Source organism: Notolepis coatsorum (assembly GCF_963971535.1).
Source record: "Notolepis coatsorum genome assembly, chromosome: 14".
Lineage (NCBI taxonomy): Eukaryota > Metazoa > Chordata > Actinopteri > Aulopiformes > Paralepididae > Notolepis > Notolepis coatsorum.
Genome location: NC_140178.1, coordinates 54,281,797 through 54,299,744, shown reverse-complemented (window position 1 = coordinate 54,299,744; position 17,948 = coordinate 54,281,797). Strand labels below are relative to the sequence as shown.

The 17,948-nt window shown below is 43.1% G+C and overlaps 1 protein-coding gene across 1 annotated transcript; it reads left to right on the top strand.

The window, feature by feature from the left end:
- Positions 1-311: 311 nt before the first annotated feature.
- Positions 312-15,015, top strand: rnf25 (ring finger protein 25). The gene is made up of 10 exons (XM_084328616.1): positions 312-370; positions 690-761; positions 1,088-1,184; positions 3,557-3,624; positions 4,786-4,855; positions 5,685-5,756; positions 5,888-6,034; positions 7,410-7,499; positions 10,214-10,351; positions 14,090-15,015. The coding sequence occupies exons 1-10, from the start codon at positions 354-356 to the stop codon at positions 14,828-14,830; spliced, it is 1,512 nt and encodes a 503-aa protein (XP_084184742.1). The 5' UTR covers positions 312-353; the 3' UTR covers positions 14,831-15,015.
- Positions 15,016-17,948: the final 2,933 nt, after the last annotated feature.

The following is a 17,948-nucleotide window of genomic DNA, read 5'->3' as shown; positions in this document are numbered from 1 at the left end:
TGCTTGTAATAAACCAAACCGTTTGTAAATCCGTCAATATTTCAGCGAGTTATGAGTATTTTTGTCTGTGCAGCTCACTCACTCTCACTCAAGGCTGACTCTCCCAAGATGGCGGCGGTTCAGTGATGTCGCTCTCCATTGGCCGGCAGCGCGGGCAAGCTATCTAGTGTTCTATATATATCTATGGTTGTATCTCCTCCGTGAGAGGATCGCTCCGGCATTGCAGCTGGACCCTACTCACCAAAGAGGAATTTTTTTGCCACTACTAGGGAGGAAGAATACGTGTGTTACGTTGACTGTGGTCCCCATAGGGTTTCGAAGGTTCCGTTTGTTGGAACGAGAATATAATCATCATGGCTGCTGAGAGCGAGTGAGTCTGGATTCTCTTTCGAAGATGTTTATATTCTTTTTGAGTGGTATACTACATTCATTTGTTGTATATTTGTAGATCATATAAACATTTTTTCCAGCAAATTAGATGACATGTCACTGGCATAATTAACGTTAATAACAACAAGCCAGCTACAGTATGCTAACGTTAGCAACCTGATACTACCTAGCAAGTAAGTTAGCAGGCTCGACAGCGACAATATAACGGTACACAACATTTTTGCTACTAACAAGCTATACAATCGAGATTTTACCATTTTAGCATTAATTCACTTTTCAACTCTTCTCGTCCTCTGCAGTGTACTGTCTGAGATCGAGGTGCTCCAGTCGATCTATCTGGATGAATTGCAGGTCTCCAGGATAGATGACGGGTGAGTTTGTACAGTAATGCCTAATGGTAGCACGACGACCATCACTAGCTACCTGGCCCACCGGATCACTGAGTAATTGGGGTTGACTTGCTGTTTGTGGCATGCATCGTCGATAACAGATTGCGTTTGATGAATAAAATGTTACACCTATGTCTTCAGAGGTTGCCTAAGTTTGTTACATCACTCATCTCGATGTCCTCTCGCATCTGCCGGACTTCTAACATCCTACACTGAATTATAGGACGATTTCACCCTCTTTGAGTTACAGCATTGTATCTGTGTGTATTTAATGTTTAATCTGCTGACTGCCTGTTGTGTCTGACCAGGGGCTGGGATGTGAGTCTGGTTCTCTACCCTTCCACAGCCGAGGACTCTCTCTCCCAATTTGTGCGACTCACCCTGACCTTGACCCTAGATCTGCAGGTAGGCTCATCATCTTGTCCTATCCAGCTTGGGGAGTCATATTTTTTGGGCAAGTGGACGTAGACGATCATTTCGGTTAACTGTGTTTTGATGTGTGGATTTTTGGGGTTAAAAGATGGTTGGGAATTCTTGTGTGAAGAGCTGCCACACAAAACCCCATGACTATCACAGGAGCTTTTCACACAAGAATTCCCAACCATCTTTTAACCCAAGAATCCCCTCGACCGTTCTTTTCCCACCCATCCTTTTCTGCATTTTTATATGGGTTTAGCTATTCTCCAAAGATGGTGACCGGCATCCATATTAGTAGCCAGAAGCCAGTAGCCAGTAGGCAGAATCTGCACCTGGCTCGCTGATAACAAACTATCATTACACCTGGGTAAGACAGAGTCCATTCTCTTCGGTTCAAATAACAAACTCAGCAAGACCAACGGCTTCTCAGTTACAGTGGGTGACAATATTGTCACAAGGAAAGATGAAATTCCATACATGGGTTCCATCCTAGAGGCAAATCTTTCCTGTGACAAAATGGCATCCAATGTAATCAAAAAAGTCAACCAACAAACTAGATTATTGTACCGGATCTCTTCTCTGGTAAACAAGAATACCTTAAACTCTGGCAGGAGCACTCATTCAAGGGTACTACGACTATGCTTGCAGTACCTCATGGTACCAAAACACCTCAAAGGCGCTAAATACTAAATTAGAAAACATCACAAAACAAACTGGTCAGACTACTGCTTGACCTTACTCCTAGAACCCACCTCACCCCTGCCCACTTTGACAACCTAGGATGGCTTAGAGTAGACGACAGAGTACAGCAACTTGCAATGGGCCTGGTCTACAAGATACACTACACTACTAAGGTACCCATGTACATGTTAAAATACTTCCCAAAGGTCGGTGAATACCACGACCACAACACCAGAGGGAGCTCCACAAATCAGGTTAAACCCAGATTCGGCTCAAACAAGGCACTAAACGCGTTGCGCAATTATGCCACATCAATGTGGAACGCCCTACCCACAGCTGTAAAGGAATGTGAATCACTACCCACTTTCAAAACCACTCTCAAAGAGCACCTACAGGAGACTGCAATTCGAAAGTGGACCCTGTAAATGTCCAAACCCAACCCCCTCCAATGTACAGTTTCCCCCACCTCGCCTACCCAACCCCCCACCCACTCCACCCACCCAACCACCTCCAATGTACAGTTTCCCACCCCACCTACCCAACCCCCCCCCCCCCACCTACCCAACCTCCTCCAATGTACAGTTTCTTCCCCCTCAAATGTATATACTCTCTTTTTAGACTCCTTTTGTACACATAAACAGTACTGTATATTTGTAGATCTGGTATGTCATAAATGTCTAGATGCAACAGTAATGTAGTCTGTCTACATGTATGTCATATATGTTATGATGAATTGAAAATGGTGGACCCTGATGTAAACAAGATGAAAGTCTTTCTCTGGTCTGCATCCCCTTAACAATTGTGTGTATTGAGCTGTACTGTACTGTACCCATTCTGCAATCTGTTAATACAATTTTCAATCAATCAAAGCCACCTTAACTTCCCCTCCTTCTTGTTCTCTTCTATCTAGGCCTATATGATCTCTCTTACTCGCATGCCAAATATAGGTTTACTGGCCGCGTGCAAAGTAAAACCTGCAACAGACGTTCTTGATTTGCGGCAACTGAATTGGTGCAGGTGGCGAAGCACTTGCCTTTTGTTGCTTCCTCCTTCTGACAACCCAGTGAAATATCTGAACTATAGGAGCCACAGCAGGATAGTCATAAAAAGGACAAGGTGATTTATTCTTCCCTTTGCTTTCCTTCCAGTTAAGGAGTATTCATTCTTTAACTGAAATGCAACACAAGTATTTTTTTTAAAGGTGGTTTACAGTCACTGAAGATTATCTTTCTCGTGTTTTTCCCAAAAAGCCAAACAAAAGGATACACAGAGGGAGGCTGACATTGAACATATCTGACCGTATCCTAATTCTTTCGACTCCACAGCTGTGTCTTCTCATTGTGCCTTCTCATTGTGCATTCTCATAGTAAGTGGAGGGAGAAAACTGCTACCCAGCAGAGAGGAACATATTCAATCGAATGGGACGGGATGGACCGGAGTTACAGTGGGGAATCCGGGTTGATTCTTCAACCATGCATCTGTGTTATTAAAAGGAAGCACAGACTAGAATAACATTGTCACTTACTATTGATGAAGTGGCTGGTGCAGTCTGGTACAGTCTGATGTTCAGTAGTTAGCTGAAACACAGAAAGCTACTAATATTTTGTTCTTTTGGACAAGCACATTCTGATCTCAACAAATAATGTATCTCTCTGTGTGTCTCTCTCTCTCTCTCTCAGTACCCCTCATCTCCTCCCTCAATTTCCATCCATAACCCCCGAGGGCTTTCTGATGACAAGCTGAGAAGGTAATAAGATGTTGATCCTTTTATTGCTGTTATTTGTCTGTATAGTGCTTCCAACTAGCCTTGTAATAATTTGAAGCCTCTATGTGTAGAATTTCAACATCAATATGTCTATACTTTGGCAAGATTACTGCAAAAACATGATGAGGACGATTAGAACAGAGGAGGCCATTGGTAGCATCTATATTATATTGTGTGGTAGCTTCTATATTATATTTATATTGTGATAGCTTCTATATTATATTGTGTGGTAGCTTCTATATTATATTGTGTGGTAGCTTCTATATTATATTTATATTGTGATAGCTTCTATATTATATTGTGTGTTAGCTTCTATATTATATGTATAGTGTGTGGTAGCTTCTATATTATAGTGTGTGGTAGCTTCTATATTATATTTACATTGTGTGGTAGCCTCTATATTATATTTATATTGTGTGGTAGCTTCTATATTATATTTACATTGTGTGGTAGCCTCTATATTATATTTATAGTGTGTGGTAGCCTCTATATTATATTTACATTGTGTGGTAGCCTCTATATTATATTTATAGTGTGTGGTAGCCTCTATATTATATTTATAGTGTGTGGTAGCCTCTATATTCTATTTATAGTGTGTGGTAGCGTCTATATTCTATTTATAGTGTGTGGTAGCCTCTATATTCTATTTAGTGTGTGGTAGCCTCTATATTCTATTTATAGTGTGGTAGCCCCTATGTTATATTTATAGTGTGTGGTAGCCTCTATATTCTATTTATAGTGTGTGGTAGCCTCTATATTATATTTATAGTGTGGTAGCCCCATGTTATATTTATAGTGTGTGGTAGCATCTATATTATATTTATAGTGTGTGGTAGCCTCTATTATATGTATAGTGTGTGGTAGTAGCCATATAATATTTATATTGTGTGGTAGCCTTTATATTATATTTATATTGTGTGGTAGCTTCTATGGTATATGTATAGTGTGTGTGTGGTAGTCTATATTATAGTTATAGTGTGTTGGCCTCTATATTATATTTATAGTGTGGTTGTCTCTATATTATATTTATAGTGTGTATTTACTGGCATCACTAACACTAAGTATGAGTAACTGTTTTCTAATTCATATTCATCCCCCCTTCTCTCTCCTCTATCTGTTTCTCTCTGCCCCTCTCTCTCTCAGTGTCCAGAGATGTCTGCAGGCGGAGGCTGAGTCCTGCCTGGGTTCACCAGTGTTATATCAGCTCATTGAGGTCAGCCAGCTCTATACTGATGTTTTGCAAGCAATGTACGTTAATGAAAAAAGCTTATTTTTATAATGTGAAATTTTTTTTATTAATATATCGGTGCATTGATTTAAAAATGTTTGCTGCTTTGGTGACATGCTTATTTATTTTCTCTCACCAATTCCGAGTCCAAACGTCTCTCCATTGCTAAATCACTATCAAGCCAGTAGCAGTACGGAATCTGCACCGGTCCTCATTTAAAACTAAACGCAAATATTGGGACAAGAATTGTAGTTGCCATATCAGTTTTGAGAGTCATGAATCTGCTGCCATAGGGCGGCTGGGTGGCGCTCGCCACTAACGCAGGAGATGCTGGTATCAAGCCCAGCTCTCTGCGTTGCTTCCGGCTTGGCCGGCCGTCATCCTAACACAATTAGAGTGTTAGAGGGTGGGAAAGCCGGTGGGTGGGGATTGGACGTTGTGGACAGCGACTCCTACAGGTCTGTTGGGTGACTCCTGTACAGCAGAAACAGGAAGTATTGGGGGCAGCGTAAGCCTCCCACGCGTTACTCCTTGCCACTGAGAGTTCGAGCTGTCTGGTGAAAAGATGTGACAGGCTGCCTCCTCGTGTACCGGAGGGGACACGTCATGCAAGGCTTCTATCCTCACTACAGCCGACCAGTGGGAGGCATAGTCTAGCAACGTTCAAGACAAGGGAGGGGAGAATTGGAATTACGAAATTGGGATGGGAGAAAAATAAGGAGAAAAAGCGAATAAAAAAAAAAAAAATTATCTGCTGCCACAAATTCATCCAGATGTTTTATCATACCCCAAAACCACTTTTCTCCTCTCACAGAAAGCCAAAGAAATCCTGACTGAGAGCAATATTCCCCATGGGAACTGTGTCATTTGCCTTTATGGGTTTAAGGTAAGGTGGTTATGGTTGTCGCATCAGTAGGGACTTCAAACGATCAAAATGTGCCATTCCCAAAGTCAACTGGATATGTCATTGTCCTTGAGATCTTTCACATTTCCTTGACCCGATTGTCTTTGCCTCAGGAGGATGAGGCGTTCACCAAGACCAGCTGCTACCACTACTTTCACTCCCACTGCCTAGGGCGCTACGTCACCCACTCTGAGAGGGAGCTCCTGGAGAGGGGGAGGGAGCTGGAGGAGGACAAGACCAGGGAGAGGACAGACGAAGAGGTAAGGCATCAACCAGCAGGGCGACACACAAAACTGAGCTTTATATTCTAGCATTAAAAGCTAATGTGGGTGTAAAGGCTCACTCAAACGCCTCATAAAGTCCGAGACCCAAAACTGCATTGCCCTGGGTCTTCAGCGACACGCCCACCATGTGTGAAGTTGATCAGATGGACGGTACCTGAGAAAAGGCGGGACAGAGACTCCTATCATTTTAGTGAGATGGGCAGCATTCACCTTTTTAACTGGGGCTAAATCCTAATTTGAATTTAAAAACACTCTGGCTTATTTGTATTTCTTTAAAACAATCCCAATCATCCTTGGTGGCGCGGCTAAGCCCAGGATGAAGTGACGGCTCTTGCAATAGTGTCGCAGATGGCAGAAGGGGAGGAGAATTCCAACTGAAATAGTCGGCCAATGGCAGCTTATACCCACAGTCTCAGTTCTGTGATCCAGACTAAGACAGTGAAGGTACACGGTGAGCCTTTTTGTTTCAAATGTACCATGTTTACTTGACCTACAATTTCCACACATTTGGGTCCAGTAGACCTGAATATGAAATAAAAATTTGTAGGGGGGGGGGGGGGGGGGGTGATAGTGTGCACTTTTCTATTATTTTATATGTTCTTCACATAAAATGAGAAAAAATTAATAACGCACACCCTCCTTTCCTTGGTGCTGAGCCAAACTGTAAAAACAGTAGTACATGAAACAAATCGTGGCTCGCAACTCACTTTTGATGCTCCAAGGTGTTTTAATCACAATTAAACAATTAAACAATCACAATTAAAACACCTTGGAGCATCAAAAGTGAGTTGCAAGCCCCGCTTTGTTTCATTCACTTCACATAAAATGAGCCATGGCCAATGAGTCCAAAAAGGGAAGTAAAAAATTATTATTCATTGTATCATTTCTCTTTTAGTAAACATTGAAAACGCGTCCCACAGACCTGAACACCACACATGGGTTAAGCAAAGGATTCATATTTACATACTGACAATGACATATCTACAGGCGTCAACAGATGTCTATGTTAAGGTTTCGAAATAATTTAAATGTTTTGTTGTTAACTTCACACGAAAGAAGAGCGAGCAAGAGCACATGTATTGTATTTATTTTTATGTTTTTTAATCTACATTCATTTTGATTTAATTACTGGACTGTCATTATTGTTATTATTATTTCTGTCATTGTCCTGTGATTTATCATTGATTATTACTGTTACTGTATTGTTTGTCTAGTTTCATGTTAAAAAAGGGAAAATAAAAAACATTTGTTAAAAAAAAAAAAAATTATTCACACCATTCACACAAAGCTGTCGGAACATGTTCTCTTAAGCGTACTGAAGGCATCTGGGCTCATCTTTCTCCTCTCATAGGAGCTGACTGTCGTGTGTCCAGTGTGTAGAGAACCCTTGATGTATGACGTGGACCAGCTCCTGTCTTCCCCTGCCCCCTGCAGTCTAAAGGTGACGCTTAAATGAAGAGCAAAATTGGTCAATTTACACATTGACAACTTGGGCAGCTTTTACACCTAAGTTTTTTTTTGAAATGGTCTTCCATTGGTTCGATTTGCCAATTGATTATAAAAGACTGGTAGGTCTATGGGAAGACCTCATCATTAGATGAAAACAAACATTAATGTTCTCATTATATTTCACATTTTGTCATTTAGCTGGTGCTTTTATCCAAAGCGACTTACAAGTTCTGTACGACAAGGAAGGGTACAACTCTAACAACGATGTTCATCAAAGTGTTAACTTGATTACTGCAGTGTTGAGTGCATAGTAGTATAGACATATTAGTATATTAGGAAGAGTGCATGATAGTAGAAGACAGTAAGAAGGTAATTTTTTTTAATTTAAAATGATATATTAAAATTCAGATATTGGGGGCGGTCGGGTGGCGTAGCGGAGATTGCGCTCGTCACCAATGCAAGAGGCTGCGGTCTCGACTCCCCGAGTCGGCATTGCCTGCGGCTTGGGCAGATCGTCATACTAACTCGTTTGGCTGAGTTAGCGGGAGGGAAGTCGTGGGTGGGAATCTGGCGTTGTGGACAGCGACGCTTACAGGTCAGGTCTGGGCGCCTGCTCAGCGAAAGGCAGGAAGTGGTGAAGGCAGCGTGACCTCCCACGCGTTACACTTCACCAATGAGAGTCCTCGCTGCCAGGTGAAAAGAGAGCCGCTGGCTGTCTCTGCATGTGTCGGAGGAAGCATGTGGTACTGGTAGACTTCAGGGTTCCCTTGTACCGACCAGTAGGGGGAACATGCGCACAACAACCAGGGAGGGGGGGGAATTGGCATAACGACTAAATTGGGATGGGGAGAAAAGCATAGAAAATCAGGTGGAGAAAAAGAGGATACAAAAATAAATCAAGATATTGATTGAAGAAGTGTGTCTTTAGACGATGGCGAAAGATTGGTCAGGTTTCAGCTGTCCTAACTGGTGGGAACTTGAAGTTTGTTCCACCACTTGTGTATCGAGGACCGAGAATAGGTGGCTTCTTTTTGATGACCCTCCCGGAGCTCGGATAGGAGTGGGTCAGAGGCGGCCAGAAGATGTAGTGCGGAGACCATTAACCGGAGGTAGGTGGGAGCCGTTCCCTTTCCCGCGCGATATGCCAGGTCGATGGCCTTGAACCGGATTTGTGGTGATGGGGAGCCAGTGCAGGTCCCTAAGAAGTGGGGTAACATGGGCTGACTTTGGTAGATCAGGTGGGCGGCTGCATTCTGAATGAGTTGAAGTGGCTTGGTGGCAGGGGTCGGTAGACCAGCAAGCAGTGCATTGCAGTACTTGAGGTGAGACAATGTTGATTGGACAAGGAGTTGAGTGGCTTCTTTTGTCAGGAAGGGGCGAATCCTTCTGACATTGCTCTGCAGGTTCTGGTTGTTGCGGAGAAGTTCAGCCGGTCATCAAGGACTACACCAAGGTTCTTGGCGGTTGTGGACGCTGCCACAGCTACTTTCTCCACTGTGATGGAAAGGTCTGTCAGCGGGGAGGATTTGGCCGGCAGGTGAAGCAATTCTTTTTTGCTTCGGTTCAGTTTGAGGTGGTTGGTCGTCATCCAGGCGGAGATGTCTGACAGACATGCTGAGATCCGCTCAGAGACATTGATATCTGAGGGAGGAGAGGAAGAGTTGAGTATCCAAGGGGTCCAAGGACCGAGGCCTAAGCGACACCTGTCTGAAGTGGGCGACAGGGTTAACGATTGCTAACATTACTTGCTAGGACCGAGCATGGATGGCTACCCAGGGTTCTAGTACCTAGCTACTACTAGCTAGCATGGTAACCTTTTTTTTCCCGCCAGGCCGCCATTGAAAATAATAATTTGTTAACTGACCTGCCTGGTTAAATAAAAACATTTTTAATGTTAGCTTTTGAAAATTAGCCTTTTGAAAATGTACTATTCAGACACAGACCATTTATGTTATTCACACTAGTTGGTCATTTGTCATTTAGTTGTTCCAATGTGTTGTCTGTGATTGAATTATACACGCATATGAAAGCATTTTGAGAGGGGAGCTCCAGTAGCTCACCACGTACCGCGAGTGCTATTTCAGCGCCGTGGACAACTGTGCTCGTCACGGATCTGGGGCTGAGCGAGTTCGAATCCCGGACTGCAGCCGTGCCTTTCCCAGAGTGTCTTCCCCCCCATCTGAACCCTTTCAGCCTGCTTCTGTCGGTCGAACTTGACCAAGTATAAATGCGATAAACGTATAAAAGAGCCAGGGAAATGGCCAAAGTTTTAGAAAGCATTTTGAGAAATGTAGGAAAAAGCTAGTGGTTATTTAGGTATGGTAGCAAACCCCGCTTTGACCTAGTAAGCCAGTAGCCGATTGACTCACCTTTTGTATGGTGGTGTTGTTCTTTCAGATGGATCAGGGTGCTGTTGCTCTTTCAAATGGATCAGGGTGCTGTTGTTCTTTACGATGGATCAGGGTGCTGTTCTGTGCAGAGGGGTGCTCACCCCTCCAGACAAACCAAACCAAGGAGCCAAATACAACCATGCTAACATTTAGTGCTTGATTTAAAGCCACTGTGTTTATAGCTAGTTTCTATAGCTCAAATTGAGCCTGCTCATTACCAATTGCAGTGATGCAAAAGCCCCTAGAAGGCTGCTGTTGTTTTGAGTTCTAGGTTAGGTGCAGCCATTTTGAATAGGCTTTGTGTTTCTTCACTCAGCTGGAAGGAGAGGTGCTCGGGGCAGACTTCAGACAGAAGTGGCGTAAGCTGCAGAAGCTGCTGGAGCGCCAGAGAGCCAAGGGGGGGATCATCGACCCGGAGGTGGAATCAAACCGTTTCCTCATACATATCAATGAGGTAATTATTGGGGATGCAACCATATTAAAATGTTGACAGATAACTGTAACAAATGTTCTATTATGGCCGATAACTGATATTTACCAATCTATATGATTATGTCTGTATTATTCTTTTTTAATTACTACGGTAATCTAATTATGCAGCATACTGAAATTTATAAGACGTGAAAATGGAGAATCTCTTGCAAGTATCCAAACAAAACGAAACCGAAATAATCATTGGTCGTTTCCATCTGCCCAGTACTCCTCATCAGACGATGCAGATAAAAAAAATAAAATAAAAAAAATGAATAAAGATTTCAAAGAAAATCATTAGCCAATAAAAATATGTTCACCGGTATATCTGCACAGTTTTGCTCATCAGACAAGTGCTGATAAATATAAAGATCAGTTTTGTTTATTAAATAGGTAACTACTACATTTTGCATTGATATGGATTGTTAATTTTATAGATCAATCAATGCAGGTAGATTTCCACATTCTTATCAATGCATTGTGATCCATTCAATATTTTTACACTTGCTTTCTTTTTGACAATTTTATGCAAAGTTCCTACATACGCTGGTCTGGAAATTCTTGAATGGAAAAGTATGGAAATTGTATTTGATCATTTGCAGGTAATTGGAAGTTGTCTCAAGTCTAAAAAGGCCATAATGTTCAGTGTTTCCCCTACCATTGCCTTGAAGGGGTGGCCCGCCCCGCCAATGAAACCCCCCACCCCTCCTGAAAGCGTACAAAGAAAAATGTATTTAAAAAAAAAAAAAAAAATTTGTAAGCTTTAATCCCAGTAACGTTAGCTAGCTAGCTAAATTATACATACATAGTTTTTTTTCATATAAATCAATCTTCACTACGACTTTAAAACAGTGGCGTGGCACGGTCTACAGAGACGCAGGAAAAAAGCTACCAAATCCATTCCGAGACAACAGAGCGCAAGTCACTGACTAGTGTCACGCGTAACAAGTCTCAGTATCTCTCTCTCTCTCCTTCAAGTAGCCAAACGTTACACTATAAAAACGAACTGGATAGTTGATTTAATGATATTCTAAAATCATTAAGTCTGCTTAATGGGCGCTCGCACACGCACACACGGAACAGAAGAAGCATTTCATACAAAAGTATCCTGTATTTCTGTATGACAACTAATAAAGAAACTTGAACTTGAACACAGAAAGGGAGAATGGCTTATATGCCATGATTCTCCCTTTCTCCCTTTCTGTGTGCGTGCGCGCACGTCCTAACTGGTCTTTGGATAGACCAGATGAGATCAGAGGAGTTTGATAGTATTTACCGAGGATGGCCAGATAATGTTGATATTTAAACTTAAAAAATAATTATACAGAGAGAAGCTTCAGCAAGTACAAAACGCTGCTGACCAACAAAAGAGAATCCCTCACTGAGGAAAACACAAAGGCCTAACTATCATGTATCACAATGGTGATGTCAGCCAGATATTGGGAGAAGCATGAACCTTTAACTCATTCTGCACCATCGCTTAATGCGCGAGATGGCGCTAGAACGCCACCTCTTTAATCAATGGGGGGACTGCAAGATTTGCGAGTGCTTAAAATATATCTTAAATTATAGCTATGGGTCTAATACACCCGTCGATTATCAGTGAGTTGCTTCCAGTCAACATGTACAAAACGGATCGTTTTTTCATCGGTACATTTCCATTTTATACCATTTAGAATATGAATATAGTTTGGGTGGTTCTGAGTAATTCCATGAAAAGACGCGATAATAGCCCTTTAGTGGAATACACTAAACTAAACACGTTGTCATTTTTCGCCTTATTATCGAATCTTCCTGAAATCAACAGTAGATCATCATTATTATCCTTCCTCATGCAAGAATGAAAAGAGCCCTGGACCGCGGGGCTCCCCCGCCACCTCCTCCCACCCAACGGCACACAGCCACACACAGACAGCCGCGATCGGGGTAGAAAGAAATATCAGATCAACGCAAGCTTTTATATATAGTGTTCTTACCTTGTATCTGATGTAATGCAAAAGAAATAATCCAATTATCTGATCGTCATTCCAAATACTGCTTGTGGAGGTCCGTCCCCATACCATCGTTGCAAAGGCCTACCTCGCCTGAGCACCTAAACCCCGCCCGCACGGCTCGGATCGTCCCAGAAAAGAAACTACACCATTTATAATGGAGTGCAATACCAGCTGGTAGGTGGCTGTATTTGCCCTTTTGCGAGCTCGGACCCATTCCCAATGATAACATCAGGCTGGATGGATGAAAATGAATGGATATAGCTAATAAAAGAAATAATGATTAAACCCGACTTTTCTCGTGATTGGTGCTGAACGGTTGGCAAGATAACCTGACTTTTTCTGTGATTGGCGCAGAATGAGTTAGGCTATGTGTCCACTCAAAGCCTTTTTTTCAAAAGCTCTAAAAAAAAAAAAAACTCTAAGCGTTTTTTCTGAGGCTCGGGCCAGCCGCGGCTCCGCCCCTTCCTCGATGAGTTACATTGATGAGCGCGCTCCTTTTCCAAAAGTTTAACTAGTTTCAACTTTATGAGCTGGGAGCGCTCCGCCAAAAACGCTGCCGCCCAGAGCTCATAAAACGCGAGGCGCGTCGCTGGGAAGAGGAGCGCGCCCGTCGCTTCTCCAGCATAGAAATTAATGACAGAAAGGAGCTGACAACTCATAAAACGTCGGCTATGGACACAAGCCCTTAAAGGACATCTTTTTGAAAGAAATTACATTTTACAGTTTTTTTCTGATTTCTTTTAAACAAATTATTATTTTACTATTTAATTATTATTTAGTTATTGCACTGCACTGGCAGTTGAACTGCATTGAATTTAACTGAACTGAATTGAAAAAAATAAACCTCAGAACTGAACTGGTACTGAACATTTCAGTTCAGTTAATTTCTTTTTCGGATATTGGACACATAACAATAGTCATTCCATAAATCGCCAAAGTTTTACCAGCTGTTATTGTAGCATTGTCCGAAAAAGGCTAGGGAGAAGCACTAGGCTTGTCGGGCACTACCCCTGAAGACTTATGTTTTTTTTTAACTGCACTGGCACTTTTGCAGATGTACGGTTATTAAAGTTAGTTAAACATTTTTTTTTGTTAAATCCAAAGAAAAAAATATGAAATCCAAAAACAGGAAAATTTAAAACAGAGAAATCCGAAAACAGGACAATTCATATCTGAAAACAGGAAAAGATCAAATGGATTTCATAGGGCCCTAGTTAAGGTGAGTTAATAAATTCACTTTGAAAGTCTGCTCTGATAAACTGACTCTTCGGTCAGAGCGTCCAGTGTGCACTCTGAGCCCTCAAGAATTTCCAAACAACTTGAGTGCACTTGCTCTGACACTGGTTGTAAATAGTTATGAGTGTTGTATGTGCCTCCCTGTATTGTAAATAGTTCATGTGTGTTGTCACTACTGTATGTATAATTGTAAAGTTAATTTATGTGTTGTAAATAAATATTGTTAATATTTATTTACCTAATTTATGTGCAATCGTTTAATTTCAGCTCAGTGTAAAGAAATGCACCGATACTACCACCCCCCCTGAAAAAGATCCTAGGGGAAACACGGATGTTATGCCACATATCAGTTCACATAATTTTTAACATGAAGCAAAATCTTCAATTCCAGTCAAGAATGCAAGAAATTAAAGTCTGGATTTTTTTTATGGAAATATTGTAGGATGAATGAAAATCAATTGAAATACAATTATGCATGTGTACTTCCACAGCCACCTGCTGATGGTGAAAATGATAACCCAGATGCCTCTCCTAGCCAATCAGTGCCCGCCGCTCCACCTGTGCCCTCTGATGAATTTAGCGCTCTGCGAGACCAGCTGCAGCACATCGGCCAACCGCATCGCCGAGGCGGGCCAGGCCACAGACGGCAGAGCCAGTTGAAGGGTCCGAGGAGAGGAGGGCGGGGAAGGCCACACCATGGGAGACCCGCCCCCCCTACAGAGCAACTGGACAGACTCTCTCTGGCCTCAGACGGCACATATGGCTATTCTACTGAAGCACCAATAAGAACTAGACTTCAGGTTAACCAGGGCCAACAGAAATTAGGAACCGTGGATCTAAACCAATCGGAGAAGGCAAACCGGAAGTACTCCACAGACCCAAACCAAGAAGAGGCTCCGCTCTCCGCAAACAAGCAGGAGATGTGTCGGCCACCATGTCCGGATGCCCAGAACGACGACTGCCCAAAAGACAGTGGAGAATCTGTCCACGGCAGGGGGAGTCGGGGAAGGAGAAGGGGACCTCGTGGATCTGTATACCAGCCAGATCACTGGCAGGACAGGCAGTGGGAAGCCCAAAGCGCCGCACACCACCAGTGGGATGAGCGAAGCTCCAGGAGCAGGGGAGGGGCCGGTCACCCTTGCAGCAGAGGTGGCGAGCCCCGGCGCGGTCACGGGAGGGGCCTCCATCAGAAAGCCACGGAGCGAGAAGTGGGAAGAGAGGGGGTGCTATGACAAAGGGCCACAGGAGGGCTGAAGAACAAATGTATGTGTGCCTCCATTATCAACATGTATAGAATAAAGCCCTGCAGCAGAACTGAAGTTCAATACAGTGCCCTGCCTACCTTTGCATCGCTGTTATCCTGCTCTTTGGTTTGCACACTCACGCACAATTGTGTCCGATACAGATGGTTATTGTCGGTGACTGTTGTGATGCAATATGACTTGAAAGAGCATACGATTAAAGCAGTTTCTCTCTGGGCATCGTTGTCACTTGTTTGTTATTTAAAGTACATGGAAACAATGTGCTATGTTTAAAAAAAAATTAAAAGATGTTTGAAATACAGTATAATACTAGTCGGCACTAGTATAGTCCAATGCTAGCATAGTCGCTAGTCTCGGGAGTACTCCTAGTCTAAGGCTAGCATATTCACTAGTAGGGGTGGGACATAAAAATCGATACTGCAATATATTGTCACTTCCGATACATGCAATACTATTTTTTTTTCTTTCTGCTTGACGATCCCATTTTACTGCAATAAAAATAATTGAAATGAGGTACACAAACTGAAAACGTTATAAAACATGATTTATATATATTTGTATTGCAGATGGTAACAAAGCTTTTTATGGGTATTTTGTCTTCAGTTACAGATTTTGTGATTTATCTTAGATAAAATGTCTTGCAATAGATTGATTATAGCTGATATCATGTATCGTAATATTATCGTTATCGAGGGCCAGATTCGTCACAGTATCGTATTGTGAGTTACTCATATCATCCCACCCATAGTCACTAGTCTCGGGAGTACTCCTAATCCAAGGCTAGCAGTCTAACCTCGGGAGTACTCTTAGTCCTAGTCCAGAGAGTGAGATTATTTTTGACCTGGCTCCTCCTGAGGCAAAGACAATGATTGTCACACTCCAATCCAGAGTCCTAAACTTTCAGTAATTGGCCCATTTATTACTGATCTGATCAGTTGCTTTTACTGAACAATATAGATTTAGACCATTTTGGGATCATTGGACCAAAGATTATTGAGATACATTAGAGTGCTAACGTGTCAAAATGCAGCAAATCAAGTCACTTTGCTTTTAGTATCTATCAAACATTTTCTTTGACAAGATGGCATCCAATGTAATCAAAAAAGTCAACCAACGAACAAGATTCTTGTACCGGATCTCCTCTCTGGTAAACAAGAATACCCTGAAGACTCTAACAGGAGCACTCATTCAAGGGTACTACGACTATGCTTGCACCTCATGGTACCAAGGCACTAAAAACAAGATTACAAACATCACAAAACAAACTGGTCAGACTACTGCTTGACCTTACTCCTAGAACCCACCTCACCCCTGCCCATTTTGACAACCTAGGATGGCTTAGAGTAGACGACAGAGTACAGCAACTTGCAATGGGCCTGGTCTACAAGATACACTACACCACTAAGGTACCCATGTACATGTCGAAATACTTCCCAAAGGTCAGTGAATACCACGACCACAACACCAGAGGAAGTTCCACTAATCATGTTAGTGATGGGGGCTTCCGGTATGAGAGCGGAAGAGTAGCACGCATGCGGTGAGGCTCCTGGTCAAAAGAGCGAAAAGCGGAGAAATAAGGACCCGGAAAGTGATTAAAAATGAAGATGCAAACGAGAAGGAAGGAGGAGAAAACAAATATGAAGGAAAGAGAAATGGAGAACTCACAGGAAGAGGAGAGTTCGATGGAGCAGAACCCCCGAGGCGAGACCGAGAAGGAGCAGGCGGAGGAAGGGGGAGTCTCGGCTGAGACAGACAAGGAAATGCCAGGATGGGCCGTGCTCATGCAGGCCGGGATATTGGCGACCATGAAATTGAACTCGGACACGATGCAGGCGAACATGAAACTGAACTCGGACACAATAAGAAATGATATTGGGAAGTTACGGGAGGAATTGAGGAAGGAACAGGAGGACTTCAGAGGTGAAATGAATACAGAAATCAAAAGGGTGGATGAGAAGATGGCGGAACAGGACAGTAACGTAACAGAGGTACAGACCAGAACGGCGCAGATGGAGGAATGGAGCACAGAGATACACGAGGTGTTAACGTGTGCGATTCAAAAGCAAGAACAGATGGAGACAAAGATATCGGACATGGAGGGGAGGTCACAGAGAAATAACATCAGAATATGGGGATTGAAAGAAGGAGTCGAAGGGGAATCGGTGATCCAATATGTGGAAGAGCTTATCAAGGAACAACTGAAGGAGACAGGACTGGAAAAAATGGAGATACAGAGGGCCCACAGGGCGTTGGCTCCGAGACCGAAACCGGACAGACCTCCGAGGGCGGTGATTATTAACTTTCTGAGGTTTGAGATTAAGGAGTTGATACTCAGAACCGCGTGGACCAAAAAGATAGAAATCGAGGGGAAAAGACTGTCGTTTGATCAAGATTACTCAACAGCGGTGGCAATAACACGCAGGTCCTACGCGGGACTGAAGAGAATTCTGAAAGAAAACGGAATGAAATTCCAGTCACCCATGACCTCGCTAAGGATTCACTGGAAGGAAGGGACGGTGACATACGTGACGGCGCGGGAGGCGGCGGAGGAGATGAGGCGACGGGGGATGCAGATGGCGGAGGACGGAGAGGGAAGGAGACAGGAGGGCCAGACGCGGAGCCTGCAGCAGAGATTGGAGGGGGCACGCAGATGGACCAGAGTGGGAGATCGAGGCCCGGGAGAGGAGGGAGGAGAGAGAAGGCCGAGGTGAGACGTGACAGACCGAAGGCGGAGACGGACGAGGAGGCCAGAGACGGAGAAGGAGGGGAGAGGAGGCAGGAGGAGACGAACGGATGAGTACACGCACAAGAGATTGAAAAACTATCCAAATAGAGACAAAATATAGAAACTGAAATAACATATACATAAACACACATTCCCAGGTAGAGGCAGGATATAGGAACGAACATAACGTATACATGGACACATAATACACAGGCCGACGGAGGAAATAAATGGAAATATAATTAGGTATGATAGACGGAACACAGAACATATTGAAACAAGTACATAGACACACGCTGAGAGTAACACAGTTGGAAGGGATTAAGGGGATAAATGGACATCACATAGAAAATAGAGAGGAGG

Excerpts from the sequence above, each read along its gene's own strand:
- rnf25 (XM_084328616.1), top strand. Across the intron at positions 1,185-3,556 it reads CCTTGACCCTAGATCTGCAG|TACCCCTCATCTCCTCCCTC; the intron begins GTAGGCTCATCA and ends TCTCTCTCTCAG. Across the intron at positions 6,035-7,409 it reads GGGAGAGGACAGACGAAGAG|GAGCTGACTGTCGTGTGTCC; the intron begins GTAAGGCATCAA and ends CTCCTCTCATAG.